The 22,660-nt window shown below is 37.8% G+C and overlaps 1 protein-coding gene across 2 annotated transcripts; it reads right to left on the bottom strand.

Annotated features, from left to right (window-relative positions):
• Positions 1-291: 291 nt before the first annotated feature.
• LOC129418210 (lateral signaling target protein 2 homolog) lies at positions 292-22,216 on the bottom strand. Of its 2 annotated transcripts, XM_055173154.2 has the most exons (14): positions 21,838-22,216; positions 16,832-16,972; positions 14,429-14,566; positions 14,047-14,249; positions 12,525-12,614; positions 12,357-12,446; positions 12,108-12,209; positions 10,123-11,526; positions 9,854-9,949; positions 7,978-8,141; positions 5,215-5,331; positions 5,014-5,115; positions 4,451-4,554; positions 292-4,351 (listed from the first exon to the last, which is right to left on the bottom strand). In XM_055173154.2, exons 1-14 carry the CDS (start codon positions 21,871-21,873, stop codon positions 4,220-4,222), a joined length of 2,919 nt encoding a protein of 972 aa, XP_055029129.2. In that variant the 5' UTR covers positions 21,874-22,216; the 3' UTR covers positions 292-4,219. The 2 variants fall into 2 exon arrangements, with proteins under 2 accessions (XP_055029129.2, XP_073725662.1); XM_073869561.1 differs by lacking the exon at positions 9,854-9,949.
• Between the last annotated feature and the right edge of the window lie 444 nt (positions 22,217-22,660).

The raw sequence follows: 22,660 nt of genomic DNA, 5'->3' as shown, positions 1-22,660 counted from the left end.
TTATGCAGGCAGTTTCCCAGACAGGGTTATACTAATCCAAAACTACGCCTTAGGACATTCAAGTCGTTTTTGCATACATACCTTACAAAAAACAATACTGATAATATGCATCTCAAGACAAAACAATGATAAATGTTAAGACATGTCTGTGAAAGATCTTCTTAAATTAAGCCAGCTTAAACATACATTTTAATCTGGGACTGTCTAGGAAACCGCTCAATAGATCTCAGAATGGGGCAGCGGATTGTGTTGTTCACACAATGGAAATCAAAAAGGACATTACAAGTAAGCTCCAGTTATGTAAAGAAAAAGATCATTTATTACTTTCATTGCATGACATAAATACTTGGTAGACTTCGAAAAGTTTTTTTTACATCTTAGACTGAACCGGCCATTATAAAATAAAAACAAGCTTTGAATAAATAGTGTAAATTCTCTCGTTGTGATTTTTCTCTTTATACAGAAAAAGTAATATTATACATATATAATTTTATTATTTTTGCTCTGTAAAATAAAACATCTGTATAATTTTAAAGACTCATCTTTTTTCAATTAATACAAAAAAGGCAAAAAGCAAAAAGAGACATTAATGAAGACTGGAAGAGGATTAAATTAGAAAGTGAGCTTATCATGTGACAGGATGGAAGGCTTCAGACACTGAACCTGCCATCAAAGGAAGTCATGAACTTTTGACTGAATCCTTGTTTCACACAATCGCATTTCAAATCAAAATACATTCCAAGAGTAGCTGTAAAAATCAGTTCCTCAGTATCATGCCAATGTACAAGCATGCCTGAGGAATACTGATATCATACAAACAGAAAGCGCAAAACAAAAAAGCAACAAAAAACAGTATCTCTCTAAACAATTAACTTAAAGTATGCTCTGTATTGTTTAGTAGTAGTGTGTGACTGCCAACTGATCCAGTGTCAGGTCCAAGAATAAAGGTACAATATTCAGCTAACCAAGTTAATATATGCAGTAAAAAGGCAAAGCGTTTGACAAGTATTTGTAAACCTACTTGTAAATTATTATTGTTAAGGTTAAGGACACCTTATATCTTTAAGGATCACAACATCTGGAGACAATCTTTTAGGCTCACTTATAACGGAGTTGACCTATTGTTAAGAAAAAGTGATAGATTATATCAAAGTGATATACCTAAACAACATAATTTTAGCAATGCACAGCCATTCCAAGGGGATTATATAGAAAAATAAATGAAATATGAGAAAATTTAGTGAGGACTTCAATTTTGTTTCCTAATGCAATGTATAAACCGATTTGCTTAAAGGGATAGTTCACCCAAAAATGAAAATTCTCTCATCGTCCACTCACCCCCATGCCGTCACAACCCTGCATAAATTTCATTGTTCTGATGAACATTTTGAGGAATTTTTGTAAACAAACCGTATGTGGACCCCATTCACTTCCACAGTATTATTTTTTCCTACTATGGAATTTAATTGGGTCCACGAAAGGTTTGTTTACAAACATTTCTCAAAATATCTTCCTTTGTGTTCATCAGAAATTCATACAGGTTTGCAACAACATGAGGGTGAGCAAACGATGACAGAACCTTCATTCCTGGATGAACTCTCCCTCCAAGCGCACATGTGAATGTCTTTAGGACATGAAGACAGCAAAGAAATATTAGCATTAACAAAGTAATAAAAGAGGTAAAGTATTAACTAGTATTAGGTTCCAGCAGAATCAAGCTGCCTTAACCATAAATGTAACTAGTGTACGATATTGCTAGTACAGAACTGGTCGTACTAAACCCCATAAATGCACACAAACATTTGATATACACCCCTTTTCACACTGGCTATATGCGGACTGGAACAGTGGCTATCTCAGAATGCCAGCATTCCCAAAATAGGAACACTATGGAACAGCAAATAAAAACAATGTGATGCTGCCTGTGAAAACCAGGCTAAAGTTTACAAATCAAATTTTGAGAAACAAGCATAACATTTTGATTTCAGCCATTATGTTCACATGATCTTGCTCAGTCCACAAATATCGATTATATTTTTTATTCTTTACATTATGTAGGATGGTTTGATGTTAAAAACATTACATTTAAAAAATGACTTTAGCTGGGTTTTTACAGGCATATTTGACTGACACAAAATAACGTTCTTGATCAGCAAGGAGCTTTTTTTGAAATTTAAGTCATAATGTATAATGTAATTAGTAGTTTGGTGTAGTACTTTTGTAACCAGTGTTTAATACTATTTAGACGCGTTTAATAATAATTTTCAGATCTTAAAGGTCACCTAATGTCAATTTTTCAAGATGTAACATTACTCTCATGTGTCCAGAATGCGCATGTGAAGGTTTATGTCCAAATATCCTGTACATCATTCATTATACGATGTTGAAAACAAATGCCCATTTTTGGGTGTGCATGAAAAAGTGCAGTTTTTGTGTGGGTCTCTTTAAATGCAAATTAGCAGCCGCTTGCCTTCCCGTTTAACATACACCATTTTAATAAGACCATCACCTTACTTCAAAGTTCATAATGAACGTGTGGTAATAAATGAAGAAGGAAGATTAAAATTGGAAATTATGATCGAACTGTGAACTTTGGCTGGTTGTGGGCGGGGCCTGCGCAAAGTGATGTCAGATTGCTCAGAAAATGCCAACAGCTTATTTTACGGAGATGAAAAAAGATTAGGCAGATTTTTTGTTGTGTACACACACCAGTGACACACAATTATGTTCAAACAACAACAAATATAAAACATTAAAATTCTCATATTAGGTGACCTTTAAAACTAATTATTTTGTGTATTGACTAGATTATTTCACATTACAGTCATGTGGGAAACTATACTGTTCGTAAGCTATAGTGAAATTTAAATGTGCCTACTATTTCTCATACAAAAGTGCATCATATTAGTTAGTGTTTGTATGTCTTTGCATTTCAAAAAGCAACACTCAATATTAGTTTAGCTTGTCTGCAAAAAATGTGCTTTATGATTACTATTAATTATGCGTTTTGTAGAACGACCTTACAAAAGGTTTATATAAGCTGATATATAGAACTTATATAAGCTGAACTGAAGGGAAAGACTGAGCTGTCAACAGCACTACAAAAACCTAAAGCACAATTGATGAATTTCTAAAATTATCCGTTTCAACAGCTTTATATCTTACTATAATTACAGCCAAAAAGTAGTGGTTGGTCAATATTTTTTTTCATTGAATGAAATAAAGTCTAGTGCGTAGAGACAAAAAAGTTAGTGTTTAAAACAGTATGGATTGACGGATGATAATGTACACGCATTATATTAAAACAGAACTGTATGAAAGGGCGAAGGAGTTGGGAAGTCATCATAAGGGATGAGGTAGGGGGTTTATAGTGTTTGTTTGTACCAGAGTAAAAGCAAAAGGCTCCCACACTGCTGTAAAAAGGCAATTACAGTTCAGTATAAGTAAAAAAAAAAAAAACAATAAACAAAAATGTTAAAACGTTGCACATTCATATTGGCATAAGGAAAAGAATCTTCTATCAGAAGATACATCAAATTCATTTCATACTTTCAACATATATACACACACACTCACATATATTTTTTGGCCATTCAACTAATTCCAAAGTCTCACATCTGTTTTACAGAAAGCAGCATTATTTCCTAAATAAAACATATGAGAAAAAAAGATCTGTGCTATATTTTGCCCCACAGGCGTTAGTGTTGGTGCAGTTAGTCTTTATATTAATGTCTTTTTATATGTCACAGTTTAGATTTTTTCTCATATTTAATCATGTGCTCACAGTTTACATTCACCCTGGAAATCTGAGCCCGACAAAAAGACGTAATCCTGTTAACAAGCTGCACTTTCATTACAGTCGCACTTCTGTTTAACAGAAAAGCCTGTTTGTTCCATGCTCCATTAAAGCAAATTTAATTTAAGCTTATTATTCAAAAGCAAAGCCCTAAATAAATACTTTGGCTCCCATAGCGATGGGGTAACTTCCTTTATGTGCTTCCATTTTGACCGCAACTCAGTCCATCTTGCTTTGTTCTGTCGAGGCTCTTTTTATCTTTGTAGTGATAGCATTTAGTGTTAATATTTACACTTTTTGGATGATGATGATGACGATATTCAAAAGATACTCGGGTTTGTTTTCATTTGTTCGTGGGCACTGAAGAATCGAACCTCAGTGAAACTTCTAGTGTGCTTATGCGTGTGTAGGTGTATACGGTGGTCAGATACCAGTCCTGTCACTGTAGAAAGGCGTTACGTGGAATATGTAGCAGTGAGTACAAACTCTCACCGGCTTCATCTGACCGTATCTAGGCAACGGGGCTGAATGCGAAGAGCATCGGGAACAGAAGATCTGAAATGAAACATGCTCTGTCAATCATCTCATTACATTTTGAATTGAAATTATCATCTGAATTGTGTATACAGTACTCTATCCAGTGGACCGCTGTACCTTTCCACAGCTCCTGCAATGATGTTTCCTTCTTATGACGGTAAACGGTGCCTTACAAGCGATGCAGGAATTGCAGGCTTCATCTGGTACCCACTCGGGAGGGTCTTATGAGAAAATAACAGATTTAGAGAAACTGGACATCTATATTATTGAAGCATGCTTTATTAGCTCTTGTTGCAATTCATTCTGGGATTGTCTTCTCTCCAAAAAATATGCGGATGACGCACTCACACTGACAAAAATTTGCAACATTTCTTTTAGGGCAACAGAAATGAAAAGGACTTTATGCAAATAAAATAGCTCTTGGTATACAAACCAGCATATTTATATTGCTCACCTTTTGGGAAAATTCATTTATTTGACTTTATCATACCCATTTATAATCCGTAATGAATATTAAAGAAGACACCAAAGATGACGAATACTTGGTAAGAGACTGCTTCTGGCCATGACGTTTGGTGTATGATTAAAAAAAAAAAATGCAACCTAGACAGGTTTCAGAGGTTGGATAGCCTCTTTCTTCATCTTATTAGCATGCTATATAGTTGGTCTACTGTACCAACCTTCAAATTGTCCCTCTCGGGCTTTGGCAGCGAGTTCTGATGAAGAGATGGTTTCCTGACAGAGCGCACAGTCTTCTAAAACTGCGTTGCCCAGACAGGGACCTGAGGAGCATATCAAACAGTGCATTAAACTAATGACGTCTGGCATCGAAAACATGCTGTTAAGTGTATCTGAATCATATAAAAATGTGTCTAACTGACCTTTCTTGGGCTTCTCGTTGTCCCCTTGCTCTGATTTTGTAGCCATGACCTCAAACAGCGTCTTTAAGATGCTCCGCAGGTCACTCGCATAGTTTGTTTGCAACTGATCGGCCACACCTTAAAATTTTTTAAAATTGACATTTTGAAAACAACCTAGTATACATCACAAGACCAAAAGTTTTGAGAATTACAAATATTAATTTTTGCAAAGTCCGCTGCCTCAGTTTTTATGTTGGCAATTTGCGTATACTACAGAATGTTAAGAGAAGGATCGGATGAATTGCAGTTAATTACAAGAATTTTCTCTGATGAATGCCCTTTACGACTGTTTGGGGCATCCAGAAAAAAAGCTTGTCCAGAGAAGAAAAGGTAAGCGCTATCATTGGTCCTCCCGTGTCATTGCTAAGAGTAAAGCATCCTCAGACTAATTATGAATGGGGTTGGTTACAGCCATGAATAAACATTGTTCGAGCGCAACTTCTCCCAACCATTCAAGAACAGTTTGGTGATGAACAATGCCTTTTCCAGCATGATGGAGCACCTTGCCTTAAAGCAGTGCTTCCCAATCCTGGTCCTCAAGCACCCCCCCAAAAAAGTTTTAGATGTCTTCTTATTTAAAGGGGACAGAGAATGAAAAACCATTTTTACCTTGTCTTTGCTGAATAATGGTAGTCTACCCGCATTCACGAACATACAAAAAGTGCTAAACATGCTAAATATCTCAGTCTCATAGAAATTCCTCTTTTAGAAATGTCAGCCAGAAAACAGCCCAATCTGAAAAACTGATGCTTATGACATCACAGGCATCTCACTGCCCCTCCACTTTAAAATAATTGGCTACATTTTTTGAGTGGCAGCAAAGTCAGCCAATCAGTAATGAGATTACAAGTTAAGCCAGTAGAGGGAGCCAAATAGGTGCAAAACCACTTGTTTAAAATCCCCCACCCTAACAGAGCTATCTGAGAGAGGTTTTTAGGAAGCTTCTAAGGCATTACAGATCCAAAAAAAAAAATTGTCTACATGTCACATCACAGAACAAGGATAAATACCCCATTCAATCATTCTATGTCACCTTTAAAACACCTGATTCAACTTATCAGCCTCCTTTCAAAATTGTAAACATAGGTGTGTTCCATTCAACAGGGTCCCTATGGAGTGTTCACTGCTCCCTACCCCCTGAGCACAGTATATATATATCAGTTGAAGTGAACTTCACAGACAATAACCGCTCATTTGGATATATATATATATATATATATATATATATATATATATATATATATATATATATATATATATATATATATATATATATATATATATATATATATATATATATAGACTACATTCATATTTTAATTTTTAGAACCAGGATTGGAAAGCACTGCCGTAAAGTGATAACTAAGTGGCTTGGGGAACAAAACATCAACATTTTGGGTCTATGGGCAGGACACTCCCCAGACCATAATCCCATTGAGAACTTGTGGTCAATTTTGGGTCCATGGCCTGGAAACTCCCCAGACCTTAATCCCATTGAGAATGAGGTCAATCCTCTGGAGGCAGGTGGACAAACAAAAACCCACAAATTCTGACGAACACCAAAGATGTTATGCAAGCATAGGCTGGTATCAGTAAGGATATGGCCCAGGAGTTGATTGACAGCATGCCAGGACAAATTGCAGCGGTCTCGAAAAAGAAGGATCAATGCTGCAAATATTGACTCTTTGCATAAACTTAATGTAATTGTCAATAAAAGCTTTTAAGTTATAATATTTTACTTCAGTACATTGTAGTAACATCTGACAAAATATATATATAAAAAATGAAGCAGGCAGCAGACTTTGTGAAAATTAATATGCGTGTCATTCTCAAAACTTTTTGCCGTTTAATCATCTATAAAAATACAATAAATAAACATTACTGTTATAATAAATACTCTTTTTTTTTCCATAAACTGAGAGGTTTTCGATGTATTTTGGACAGTAAAGTTCTTCCGACCACAGCTTCTAGACTATGGACTATTACAGTACATAATTAGTTAATAGTGTTAAATAAATCAGAAACACTGTTCTGTTAAGATAAAATTTATATATACACAGTATATATCTGCAAGAACTGGATATGTAACTTATTTAAACTTTATCACTCCTCCTAGTGGTTTTATCCAGTGGCAACTCTTGACTGCTCATCCGAGGGGCGCTAATTCAAAATAAGTGTTCGGGGTGTCATGTGTGTGGTTCCTTTTTTCAGAATATGTGTTGCGCGTTGAGAGATCCTGTGTGCATCACGTGTTTTGTCAAAATAAGTGCCTGCTGCACACGCGTCAAAACAGTTTATGATAAAAGAGACACTCACATTCACAAAATACACGCAAGACACTCCCTTAACATTAAACTCTGATTACGCATGAGATTATGCGAGGATCTGGCAAACGTGAGCGTCTCTTTTATCATAAACCCTTTAGACGCATCTGCAGCAGGCACTTTTTTTGACAAAACACGTGATGCACACAGGATCTCTCGAGCGCAGAACACACATTTTGAAAAAATGAACCACATACATGACGGGCTATATACATGTTGTGACGAACTTCGCATCGAGCGCCCTCGAAAAAAGAAGTCACCGGGCGGCACTGGTTTTATCACTTGTGATAAAACATATCAGGTAACTAGAATTACAATGATCTACAGTACGATGACTTGGATAAGAGAGCACGCATTTCTGAAGATGTGACATCACAAAAGCTGCCGTTGTGTAACTCACCTGATATGCAGACAAAAAGACGGTGGATGAGGTCACTACTGCTATGGAAACGTGAGCGAATTTTGTTGTGAGCAGCGAGTTTGGCAGCATGCAAAGCCACCTGAATGTCCTGATGGTCCAGATCCTCAGATATGTCCGAGCTGGTGGTCAGACTACCAACAGGGCTGAAAGGAGAAGAGAATTGGATAATCAGATGATCAGAAAAAAGGTTTAGAATTGTTAGAAAGTTTAATATATAATTATAAATAGGGCTGCACAATATATAAAAAATAATTGAAATATTGCAAATGTGCACATCGCAATACACATCACAATGGTTTGCCATAATTAAATGATTTTAAAACCTCAAAAAGTTATGGATTAGTCAATGTATTGGGTCGATGCAGATAGCAGAGACTGGCAAGAAGAGAGAGTTATGCATTTTCACATCTTTTAACAAGTTATCACATTTTTCTTTTATATTGTGCAGCCCTAATTTTTATGATATTATATAATATTAACTCTTTCTCCACAGAGATATATATTTTTGTATTTTTAAAGACACCCATATTTGAGAGGTGATTAAAGAGAACACATAAAAATTTGATAAAGCGTTTTTCAATTTTAAAGCTGAGGGTCCGGTTTATTTTTTTTTGATATATTGTATGTTTATTTTTAAAGGTCCCGTTCTTTTTGTGTTTTTGAAGCTTTGATTGGGTTTACAGTGCGCAAATACAACACATGTTCATGTTTCATTTTTTTTTACACAATTTACTTCTCTCTATAGAACTGTTTTCACTGTCCTCAAAGAGGGCTGATGTCTTCCTTGTTCTATGAAGTCCCTACTTAAGAAATGCGTATCGAGTTCTGATTGTGTAGCTTGTTTAGTGCGTTGTGATTTGATAGCAGCTTAGCTTGCCATTAGCTTAGCTTGCCGTTAGCTTAGCTGGCGACTGACGTATTTCTGTGGGCCGAGCTTAGTCAAAAAACTGTTCTAGTGACGTCATTAAAGCAGGAAGTAGAGGGCTGTAGTCCAAATCGGCTGTTCGCTGTAGGCTTTGAAAGGCGAATTCTGTTCAAGAAAACATATCGACTGGCAGTGAACTTTGAGCTTTATCATTTTACATGTATTATTTATGCTATTATAGCAACATTACCCACTAACTAGGGTTTTAAAAATTGGATCAGGAAGAACATGACCTTTAAAGAAAAATATTTTCTTGAAGTCACTAAACTTCATAAAAAATGGTGGCACAAGCTGGCAACTTTTTTTTTTTAATCGCTGGCAGGGAAAGAGTTAACAAATCAAATAATAAAAATCTGTTCCTCTGTTAAAAAAAAGTAACAACAGAAAATATCTCTGAAGTATGAAAGTAATTTTATTGGCTGGAAATTGGGTCGTAACCTGCTGCCCTTGCTCGCTAATTTTTTACACACAATCTAGTTAATCCAGAAAGTGTGATCCTACAACAAAGGGAACACTATGAGCTTTGTGCAATAATTTGCTGGACTTACAGACTATGTTGGGGGCTTGATTCCTACTGTTAACATGGGAGGTGGTCAAAAGAAAGTGAAAACTAGATTCTTTATTTTCTAAATACTATTGAAGATGATTGGTGCCCGTCACACACACAGCTCAGTACCACAAAGCTTAGGACTTCTGGGTGGTTGTTAGTTACAATGTGGGTAGTTATTAACTGACCAAACCAAAACAGCCCAAACCGAGGTCTCCCATAAAGTAAATTATTTTACATCATTACAGCAAAATGAAAAACCGAACTTTAGCAAGATCACATCTACACTTAACAAGCCATACGATTGGCAGCACACGTGCAAGACAAGGTTTAATGCTTAATGTTAGGGGTTTGGTCGAAACCCATAAGCTACATTTGTTTACCTGGGTGTGTATGAACTTGACAAACTGCATGTAGTAACAGATACAGCCTCAACGTCACTGCTTGGGACAGAACTGAGGGGAGACTCCTGAGAATTGCTGTAGTAGATCATTCCACAAAACATTGGGGGGGGCAACATATGAAATGCAACAACTCAAAAGAAGGACAAACCTGATAACTCATGCACAAAATCCAACCAAAACGGATTTACTTTGTAAAATTAGAAAAACAAAAATGAAAATGCGATTTCATAAAAACAAATAAAACAAACCTGGAGTTCTTTTTGTTGTCGTCTTTGGACTGTTTTCCGAGACCCTCTGATCTCCCTTTGCCTGTAGTGTTATGTTGAACCCAGCATCCGGTGTCCTGATGGGGACAACTAGGACTTCCATCTCCTTGTCCTAAGCCTCTATCCTGAGCCAGAAGTGTGCTTGCCAGACATTTCTCACAGCAGGGATATTGGGAACAGTCCTGACTGCCCCCAGGAGGGGTGAGGTGGCCCTGGGCCGGGGGCAAGGTGAGCGGTAAATGTCCATTTCCTTTTCCTTGGCTGCCAGCAGCTACTGCCGATTGGATAACAGAGCTTGTGATGGTAAGCTTGTGTTTATCAAATCCCAGCATCATTCCCCGCCCGGCTGTCTCCATGGCAACAGCGTCCTCATGGTTGTCGACGCATCCGCCAGCACAGCACACGCAGGAGTTAAGCAGGCACTGAGTGGCAACTAAAGCCCCGCCCTCGCCAGGCTCCAAAACATCTGTTGACTGAGGTAAGACGACAGCCAGGTCAGATAAGCTTGGAGAATGAGGGTTAAATATTACAGTGGCTGACAGCTTCATTCCACCGGTGCGATTGGCGATCTCTTCAGCAGCCTCCACGCTTACCTCGTCATGCGATCCTTCCCAACCATTCACCAGAGGGCCCAAAGATTCAACAGATTGGCTCAGTTTGTGCTGGCAACCCAAACTGGTGCTGTCACTTGACTGACAGACTGTCAACCAACCGTTACAGGAAGAGTCGGATCTGGTATTTTCAGGGGATCGGAGGCATACGGCAGGAAGGGGAAGCTGCCTTCGGGAAATCTCACCATCTCTTACAAATCCCCCCACCTCAAGGTCGTCCATAAAGAAAACTCTATCATCATCATGGTAGGAGCCTGGGACTCTCCGAGGAGATGCCTGAGTGCTAGATGTTGCACTTGAACCTTCAACACCGTTTCCTCTATATTGTCGAGGGTGGTGGGCAGGAGACTGATTCTGGCTCGGAGGGGAAAGCAACGTGGACATTTCGTCCCCAACTTGATGCACCATCATATTGAGCTGCTCGATCTCTTCCTCATCATACTGCATGGAGCAAGCCAAGTCTGCATCTGTAGCCACCTCCTCCTCCTCCTCTTCTTCTTCACTCTCGCATGGTTCCTCTTGCTGGTCTTTACAAACTTCATCCGTTTTCCATATGACATCGTCTTCCTGGGTCACAGAGAGTGTAAGGTCCACTGCCTCTAGGTCATCTTCATCTTTCTCTAGTATCTCTAACTGACACTCAGGGCCTGTGGAAATGCTTGGGTCCTTGGATGATGACACGCTGGGCCCTGTGGAAAATTCTCCATCCTGGGATATACAGAGGCTGCGCTCCAGCGTCATGAGCTCTTCTTCTGTTAGGGTCTGCAGCAGGTCCCTGGCAAACAAAACAAAAATTTTATCATTCACAAACTCATTGTGTTCCTTAGTTGCTACATAAAAAATTAAAAGGGACCAGCAGTAAAAAAAAAAAAACAATTCCATAGTAGGAAAAAAATATTTTGGAAGTAATGTGATAAATGATGAAGAAAATATTTTGATAAATGATGGTAAGCACACAGTTGATGGTACCCATTAAATTACATCATATTTTCTACTATGGAAGTCAATGGTCACTATCTGCTGTGTGTTTACCATCATTTCTCAAAATATCTTCTTTTGTGTTCATCAGAAAAAAGAGATTCGTACAGGTTTGGAGCAACATGGGGATGACTAAATGATGACAGAATTTTCATTTTGAGGTGAACTATCCCTTTAAGCATTAAGGACTGTACACCTCTCATAAAACATACAAATAAAGATCCTTTTTGATGTTTAATGATGAAGGCTTAAATGTACTTATTTTTATAAAAACACAAATGAAACACTGCACATTCCGACTCATTTTGCCAGCACGGGTCACAAATTGTTACTGTTGGTCAGATGTTTAACTGAACCGCTGTTGTAAACACACAGTACCTTATTTTTCTCATCAAAGTGCGAAAAGGACGGAAGAGTTCGGACATGTCCTCTGGTTTGCGGTCGAGGTTAAGAGGCCCTTCGGAGTAGATAACAAGGCCACTAATAAGAGAGGACAAGGCAAAGGTTACCATTTCCAGCTTAGCAGAATGAAAGGAATATGAGATATGAAGTATGTAAACTGTATACCTAAGATTTTGATGTGGGTGACACACAGAGAACAGATCATTAAAGGGACACATCACTTACCAGACAATGGCAAGTCTAGGGATTGTAAACATGAGAGCTGGCTCATAGTCGTCAATCATGTCCTGTGTGAGGTACTCAAGCTTCAGGGCCCTTCAGATGGAACATATGTGCTTAGCAATGCTATTATTAATTACATTGATATACAGGATCTGACATACGAATATTTACCTCTCAACTGTCTCACAGAAGAGTACAATCACCTCCTGCTGGATGTAATACTCTTTAGGAGACTTCACAGGCACCATGGCTGACACATAGCTACAGGAACACAGACAGATTAATATTATGATTAATAATATTAAGTCCAATGATACGAGTTATAACTTATATGGTACAAACACTTAAAGGCGGGGTGCATGGTTTTTGAAAAAAACTTTTGAAAAGAGAGTCAGACCAAAACACACTTGTAGCCACTGAGCAGTAAGGGTCATGTCTACTAACCGACATCATTGCCTGGGTTGTGTATGTGTGGGGCGGGTCTATCAAAAGAAGGTCCAGATTCTATTGGAGTAGGGGTGTGTTTGTTTAGGTGATTTCAAATGTTAACATTGGCTTTTAGAGATCATGCAGCCCGCCTTTAAAGCAATACTCCAATCAAATATCAAAATTACCCCATTCAAAATTTTTTTTAATTTTGATTCATCCATCTTGGATTCACACAAGATTTTAGCGTAGTGAGAGCTTGTTGCCATGGGTACGTTGTGCACTGATTCTCGTGAATCGTGCGAGTCCAAGATGGCGCCCTTACCGGAAGCTAGTTTTTAGAGTTTATAAAGTTTGGAATCTGGATATTTTTCTTACAAAAACGCATCGATTAACCGCAGAGGACCTTTATTAAACCAGTGGAGCCATGTGGATTACATCTGTGAAGGATGGATGCAATTTTTTGGGGTTTAAAGTCAGAAGTTGTTCCCTGATCCCAATTTCCCACCTTTTATAAAGCTTGGAAAATCAAGGACATTTACCAAAATAACTCCAAATGTGTTAGCCTGAAAGATGATGGACATGTCTATCTAGGACTGCTTGAGGGTGAGAAAAACATGGGTTAATTTTGATATTTGGCTTGGGTATTACTTTAAATGCTAATGTAATGATGATTACCTCATTAACTCTTTCCCCGCCATTGACAAGTTATCTCATCAATAAAGAGAAAACATTTGCATAAAAAATTTGTTCCTGATGATGTTTTATGTTAATCTGTAATACCGTGATTATCCACTAGACTAGATGGATAAAAAAATTATTTAAAAAAACTGAAGCAAAAAAATTATTTACTAATTTAAAACTCTGTGTATGTTTTGAGAATCTGAACTCTAACAAAATTCCTTCACAAAAATGCAATTATATCAGCTTTTTGCAATTTTTTTTATTTTTTAAGAAAATACCCATATTTAAGAGTTTATAAGCAGAGAAAAAAATACGGATAGGATACAATCTTTTTCCCCCATTTTGTTTGTTTGTTTGTTTGTTTATTGTTTATTTGAAAGCAGAGGGTCTGTTCTTTCATTTGATATATTTGTATGTTTATTTATTTTTTTAGAAGACGATTTTTTTTTTACTTTTGTGAAAATCACAAAAATTGCTGGCGGGCAACTTTTCAAAAAATGTCTGGTGGGGAACGAGTTAAAGATAAGTGGATGTTTGTAAAAATCTTAGCAGCTTTACTACAAAGATTTAAAGATGAGCATACCTGAGCTCAAACTCAGCGAAAAGGCTGTCGAACTGTCGGAGAGCTTCCTTCATGCGGTCGGTGTAGTTGTTGAGATCACGCAGCGCTTGATCTCTGGTGATGTTACGTACCTCCTCCAGACTGCGGGTGAGATCTTTGGCTAGTGGCCGCATGGCCATGCTCTCAATTTCACGATTCATGATGATTGATCCTGCTGCTAAACACTTAAAAAAAAAAGTGACAACCATTGTGCTGTTAATGCCACTAACATAAGATGCACTTGTTGGAAGAACAACACACTGCTTTTCTGTTATGCCTATAAAGTAGACCATCAAGTTCTTCGTGTCTTCTAGAAGAGGGAAAAATCCCCTTTTCTAGAGGAAAGTAGTTAGTGTGCAGTTACCTCCGCTCCAAACCACAGCTGCCCGGCAAGGTTGTCATGGCGGATTTCTTCTGGGAACTTTACACAGAAGTCTCTGTTGGCCCGGTCTTCAGGTATGCACTCATCCATAATCTGATTTATGATGTTCAACACATTGTCCTGTATAAGTAATGAGCAAAGGGAAGATGCAGTGTTAGGAAAATCCATCAATCAAATGTTTTGTATAGTGTACAGGGCTTTCATTTAGCACTGAAACATAATTGTAAATGGGTTTCAACCAGAGACAGAAACTGGTTTCTTCCACCGCAAAACTTAAAGGGATTGTTCACCGAAAAATGAAACCCCTGTCAAGTTGTTCCAAACTTTCTTTGTTCTGCTGAATTCAAAGGAAGATATTTTTAAGAATGTTTGTAACCATGCAGATCAAGGGCAACATTGACTTCCATACAAAAACAATAACATTGTGGAAGTGAGTGGTGCCCCAGATCTTTTTGGTTATTAACATTTTTCTAAAAAATGTCATTTACGTTCAGTGGAAACAAAGAAATTTATACAGGTTTGGAACAACTGTAAAACACAGAATTTTTATTTTCATTCACCCCAAAATGAAAATTAGCCCATATTTTAGGTTAAACAATGGGTTTTTGTAAAAAAATATTCATATTTCAAACCTGACAAACTATGGCAGTAAGCATGTTCATGAAAGAGTTAAGATCAGGCGGAACCATAGACTGTAAAAAAAGATGGACAACGCGACATCGGTTCCTTCTATTGTAACAAATTAAAGCCAAAAGTGTCCCACTACGGGTGCTGCCATGTTACGTAAAAACATAAATTTGGAGCCAGGACATGCGCAGAAGGAATCATCCATGGAGCCAGAGGCGGAGCCACGGTATCAAACTTCCACCCAAACGCCCCAATTCAACCACGCCAATCATAACGACACACCCCGTTTCTATAGCATTAAATTGCTAGCTAAAATGAAACTTATTTTAAAAAATTAACAATTGAACATATATCAGCGTGATAACAACTACCTTAAAGGACCAAAACAAGTTTTTCACAATTACTGAGTGCAGGATTTTTTGACTCGCTGATGCATTGGGTGTGGTTTCAGCAATGACAGTGGACACGCCCCCAGCATTTGATAGAAGAGAATCCTGGATATTTTTCCAAGATTTTGATATTTTATTTGCTTGTATGACGACTTGCAGATATCGCACACCGGACATGCACATTCAATAGCGCAAGCTTAGTCAGACAGAGTTAGCAGCCTATGTTAATTATTAACAATTTGGAAAATTATGGTATTTAATGTTAAACTATGTGAGTGGGGCTCTGTGGGACGGCAGGGATTTGAGCAGTGTCTAGAGCAGTGGTCTCCAACATGGAACCCGCAGGAGTCTGTGAGTTGCCCGCCAAAGCACATCCTATTAATAGCCTCGATTTTAATATTAATTTATTACATATTGTTTATATTTGCTTGGCTTCTTCTATGCATGTTAACATTTAAAACCATGATAAAACATATCAATAAGTAAAATAAAAAAAGTTTTGAGTAAACTATATAAAAAAGTAGCCCTCCAAATTGTTTTATCCATTGTGGTAGCCCTTGCTCACAAAAAGGTTGAATAACCCTGGTCTAGAGTCACGGCAGAAAGTCGCCGTCAGACGCCACCGGTGTGTGTTAATTCATAGAAAATAATGTAACTTATTCAATTTTCAGATATATGGCGCGACGCAGTGCAGCGCTTCTTGTCCGGTGTGCGACACCCTTTTGACTTAAGATCTGATTTGTATGTTTTGTAATTAGAAATATTTTGATACAGTTTAGATTATGTGGTTTCTAGTGTACGTTTTTGTTTTGTTTTTCCCATGAGAATGTGGTTATTTACTTCTGCATTCCAGACTGTAGTGGATGTAAATAAAATATTTTGAATTCAAGTAAGCAAAAATGTTATCTTAATGAACAAGGAAATCCCCAGATAGAACACAAGTAATACTGCAGATATGTTTAAAAAACTAGCTTTCAACATTTTTATAAAACTGTAAACATATGATTAACTTGCAAACATGTCTGTTTTTTATATAGGTCCCAACTATTTTGAGGGACTGACTGAAAGAGGTGCCTTATTTAACTATTAGGCTATCTTCATGGATAGTACAAAGAAATACATACATTAGGCAAAACTAATAAAATAACAATAAAAGGCATTTAAGTGAAATATATGCTATATCTTACATGCGATAAGCTATGCTAGAACAGCAAGATGTGTGGTAGAGGACAGGAATCCATAATTAAACATTTATAAAACACCAAAAAAAATCTAGTGGGAAAACAACACCGGTTTAAACTGGTCAAACAAGCGCAAAGGGCAAGCATCAGTGCACCTCTGATATCAGGATTACTATAAAATGATTGACCTGGCAGGAGCGGAATTGGTTCACCAGTAGAGTACAACGCTGAGGGTCCTTCCTGCCATCCAGACTGTCCAACTCGGTGGCCACCTGGTTCAGCTCTTCATCTGCATAGTAGAACTGGGCCAGCAACTGTGGATCTGACCTCTGTAAAGAATAAAAAGCAAATGTAAACGGATGTTAAATATCACATGACCAAGGGTCAGGGTCTTGCAATGACGTGTGGCTGCTTCTCTTTGCAAAAATATAGGCATAACCAGATAACCAAATAAGATGTGGAGCATTGTGCACAAACTCATGGAGTGACCCTATGGAGTTTTGTCTGAGACCGTGAAAACTGTGCGCAACATAACTTATTACAAGTGTCAAAAGGCTGTATGACTCTAGCTACAGATGTCAGCACTGGATTAAGGAGCCCTGATGAGGACTCAAACCTTTGGACCTCTTTCGCTCCATTGGTCACCAAACAGTGAACATTCTTTAAGTATTACAAACTGGAGATTAAATATGTTCCCGAATGTATTCCAAAAAACACGAAATTCCTCATTAGTTAAACATAACATTTGTGCTTTTTTCACATCATGTTTGTCTAGTATGTGCAAAAAATGTGTCCCAATTTCATCAAAATGATTGTTTACAATTAACTAGAGATTTAACATTTTCTGTGCATTGCTATGCAGTGATCAGAATACTGCTAGGTGCACGGTCTAGTCTAGTGACTTACTGGCCTAGGCCAAGGAACACCGGTCTCTACAATATAAAAATAAATACACAATACAAATAGGGTTGGGTATCGTAAGAAATGTTCTGATTCCATTCCCAGTTCAATAGAATGAAAGAAAGAAATATGAAAAATAATGCACAATAATTTTTAAATTGTAAAGTGAATTAATATTTTCAGTCACTATATAATTAATTCCTGCTGAAGTCCTCGTAAGGTTTCCTACCTGGTAAAATGGACATGTTAGGAGCAGTAAATCTTAAACATTCGAGAAACACTGCATGATTTGAGATTTATATATGCTGGAGCAAGTGTTTTGTCATATTACTTGTACAGCAGCCTTTGCAGGATAGAATTTTTGCATGTGCACGCGCGCATTGATGCATATAGACGTATATGTAATACAAATAAAAAAAGTTTGGCCCCGAGATTTGGCTCCACTCAGATCCCTCCTTCAATGCAAAACTTGAGGCTGTGCATGAGAAGTAATGTGCAAAAGTTATTGCGGTGAGGTCAAATGGGACTGGATAAATGCTTTGGATAAAAATGCTTTCTAAATAAATAAATGCAAATGCCTAACCATAAGTACAAACAAGACATACCCTAGCAAACCCCACTAACTAGCAAGCAAATCACATAGCCTAACCTAACAAAACATTGATATATCAAGTAGGCTGGCCAAAGTCATGGTCATTATGCCAATTTATTTGAAATGTTTCTAGATCCTGATTTTTTTGTTTCCTGGTGTGCCCATTTGGAATTTGCACATGGATTTGCCTGAAAAGTGGCACAGTGTTGAAACATGGACCAGTAAGTTATATGCTGATCTGATCATGCAGTTTTCAAGCTTTGTGATGCACATGGTAGAAACCAAACAAACCAAAGAGAGTCATAAATCACCAAACCACATGGAGCAAAATTTAGGGCAGTTCATATAGTAGTGGCAGATGCAGATGCAGTTTGCTTAAAAAATATGAAGGTAAAGCTAAACTAACACAAGGAATCAATAGTGTTTTTGTTAAAAACAAGCACCTGGGTTGTGAGGTGAAACAGACAATGTGATAAACGGTGACGTCTGCCTAAAGGTTTGAAATTAGGGCAACGATGATCATAGAAAAAACTACCTTGTTACTCTGACAAACACTGACATACTTTATAAGCCTGGATGCTCCGCGCACCTTAAAGCTCAGTCTTTTCGGTGTCATTTTATTGCTGTATTGTTGTATTTTATTGAGCGTTTGATGCAAAAGTTTGATCCTGATGAAAAATAACAGTCACTATTTGTGAAGAATGTATCCAAGTGAGTCACAGTCAATGAGGCAGAACTGCACCCATGGGCCAAAGCTTCTTTGACAACAATGAATGTTTGCACATCTCACGGGACACCCTAGATTTAATTCCAACAAAAGAACATGTATTACTGTAACATCCTGTTGTGTGATTATTCTGATTCTACCTTTCCCAAAAAAAGTTTAATATGGTACAAAATCAACTAGTTACACAATAATGTCATCATCATTATGCACACAAAGCAAGATATTTATTCTTTCTGAAGTTTTTGACTGCATTAAAAGGTCAATAATTGATGCATTAAAGGTCACATATTATGCCCAATTTTCACACTGCCACCTTCAATTAAAGCTCTGACTGCCCTGCCAACGACGCTATGGAAAAGGTATAGTGAGCGCTCTGACGCTCAAGTGCATTCTCTGAACTATCAAGCGGAGGTTTCCGCCTTCCGATTGGTAGCCGCCAAATGTTTCCGCCTTCCGATTAGTTGCCGATTGGTTGAAAATTAATGACTTCCGGCCACTTTGACGCTCTTGCCGGTGGCGGTGTGAACGCACAGTAATACAAGTCTCAGGTGTGCCCAGAATGTGTCTGAAGTTTCAGCTCAAAATACTCCACAGGGTAGGGTTGCACCAGTCGTTCGTAAGTTCTTACTTAAACTGGGAGGTAAAGTCCAAACTAGAGGCTTAGTAACTACTAGCTAGTTTATAACTAACTCTTTACTTTATTCGGTTGCACCATTTGTTCTTAAGGCAGAACGTAGCTAGTAGGTCGTAAGCTCTCCGTAAAGTAATGCGGTGTCGCATAGAATGACGTCTATTTTTCTTAACCCAATGACAAGCCTTATAATGGGTAAACAGAAAAAAGTCTGAACAGTACGTAATTTCAAACTCATTCTTGACTCGCCTAAACTGAAAGTTAAAGCAAACGTTATCGAACTCAAAACATTACACTTTTTATTGAAAATATCTATCCCACCCATGGAGGAGAAAATAAACAGGAAGAAATTTTAAATGTTATGTTAATTGAGGGATACACAGAAAATTAAACAGTTCTTGAAAACTCGTTGACGAACTTGTGGCTCTTCATAATGAATTACGAGCTCATCGATGTAATATAATCTGGCTGACATCTTATTCCAATCGTTATTCATGGACAGAGGCTTCCGTAAATATTTAGTTAACAACGTATTGTTACATTTAAACGAAGTTTAATGGTGCAACACAAAAACATTTAGTAGTGCGCAAGATGTTACTTAGTGCCCATTTACGTCGTAACTAAGCTACGTTGTAACTTACGCACAGCTGGTGTAACCGGCCCCAGATCACCAATTATGTGCAAAATGCACCTATTTGGGTGGGAACAAAAACTTACATTTTTCGTGTCTGTAACATTAAATGCAAATGAGCTTCTGCTCCTCACTCCCTTACTAATAGGGAGTACACACCAAAAGCAAATTCAACAATTTACGGGAGGAGATTACGTACAAAGTCAATGTAAAGACGCGAATAGATGCAAACTAGCGCTGGACAATGTGAATGACGTGAATTGGGCAGCCCGATTGCCGCAACACACACTACTCACCTCAAACGCGTCTTAGCACAAGTTGAAAATATTGACGGGAGTAATCTAGAAACACGATGCTTCGCGTTTGGTAAGTACGCAGTACAAAAGAGACAGTGAGGTTTCAGTTAAAATAGATCTCATTCCTATGAATACAGTCTGACACAATAGTATCTCACTATTAAGATATGGTGGACACCATACAACTCAAAGAGGGCGGAAACTATGGTAATGCAGGACTGTCAGTCAGAGGCTGTGGGCGGGGCTTTATCAGTGTGATGTCACATTAACAAGAGAATCAAAACAGCATGTCTAATCAAACTGCTTTGGTTTAATGGGGATTAAAAAAAAAAGAGTGGATGGATTTTTTCAGTGAAGGGTGGTTGTGTTCACACTGCCAACACAATTTATGTCACAATATTTTATCAGTATGAATTTTCCCTGGGGATCAAACCCACAACCTTTGCAGTGCTAATGCAAAGCTTTACCAATGGAGTTATGGTAAACATTACAAAACTGATAACTGCATCAGTATAGAAAGGTGTGATTGTCAGTAACAGCGTTTCATCACAAAAGTTGTGGGCTGTGGTGACCTATCAATGTCCCAACATGTGAACACAGAAACTGCTGACTCAAAGTAAGTTTGGATGGGACTTGGGACATTAAAGCTTATCAAGAGATACAAACCAACAGCCAAAATTTATAGTAGAAAAGGCACAAAAATGTATTAAATTCCATGCAAATATTTGTATCACAGTTTTCAAATCAAAGGCAGGCGTAAGGATGTGACTGTCCATTCACTATCAAAGGAATAATGAATAATCTGACGTGACACCATGGCTTTGTTTTAATCAATAGCAAGATGCCCATCTAGAAAGCATTTTTCATATGCATCCATATTTACATGCTGCTCAAAAATGCTGCCTAGGAAAGAATGTCACATCACATGAATGCAAATAACAGCCTAGGGTATCCTTCTTATATAATACTAAGAATTACTATCTAGATTACATCAATGATGTCCAATAATGTTGTTTAGGTAGGCATGTTATATCACATGATCCCCAAGAAGGGTGTCTACTTAGTGAGTTCTCACATACAAATGATACAAACACTTATTTACACTACATACTAATTACTAAACATACTGTCTAGGTAGGAAGCTCACATCAAATGATATCCAAGTATGTTGCCTAGGTAGACACTTCATATCACATGATCCCAAAAATGTAGTCTAGGTCACCATCATATGATGATGGAATGCTATCTACTGTAGGATGACAGTTTACATCATATGATGCCCAAAATGTCACTTAGGTAGGCAGGTCACATAATACGATGCCTAGAATGCTGTCTAGGTAGGCAGCTCGCTCATTTTTCAGAAATATAACAGGTTATTCAATGAGCATATATACCATTAAATGAATGTCAAGCTTACCTTTGGCTTGTAAAGCCACTTTCGGAAGCGATTCATTATTGGTCACCTCTCCAGCTTAGCGACAGCTCCGTGCCAAACCCGAAACCGAACTGAAGCCCCTTTAAGCCCACTCACAAACACAGGGCTAGCAAGCTAAGCTAGCGCCTCCCCACCAACAAAGCCGTGTTGACAGCGTTAAGCAGAGGCCAAAAACAGACACAAGCTGTGTTAATCCACTATTAATAAATCACAAGCGCGGACTCTGCCCTTGTACCCAACAGTCGTGCGGCTGTCTTTGTCCCCAAACACACGGGCTGTTCATGACTAAGCTACCGAGGTAGGACTCAGTCTGACTACGGAAGTTGCGCTGCTTGACTGATCACAATCGGGTTGCCAAATACTCCGCATTATCCTCCGACATTTTATAGCTGTTTATTAGCTCCTCCTTTTACAGTTTACTTCAGTGAAAACATTTACGAAATTAAATAAATGCATGCTGTCGCCACTTTTGTTTTTATTGATCAAAAGTTTGTTTATAAAAGTAATTTATTATGCACCAATGTAACATTTAACTGATCAATATACAGACAATAATTTTTTTTTTTTTGAGAAGCAACCAACACCCAATAACATCTTTGGGAGGTGCTGCAGAAGTATGGGATAGTATTTTATTTCAATCACAATACTGAATCTATACTCATTGGTACAAGTAGATTCTGTTTAGAGAGGGTTTGACGATTACAACATAAAAAAGCCACAACAGTCATTTGTATTATTATAAATATCTGTAACATTTTTAATGTATAGTCTACAATTTAACGTTTTTAGTTTTTTAACTAACGTG

Source organism: Misgurnus anguillicaudatus, chromosome 7 (genome assembly GCF_027580225.2).
Source record: "Misgurnus anguillicaudatus chromosome 7, ASM2758022v2, whole genome shotgun sequence".
Classification (NCBI taxonomy): Eukaryota; Metazoa; Chordata; class Actinopteri; order Cypriniformes; family Cobitidae; genus Misgurnus; species Misgurnus anguillicaudatus.
Note: the sequence above shows the minus strand (reverse complement) of the source record. Positions and strands in the feature narration are given on the sequence as shown.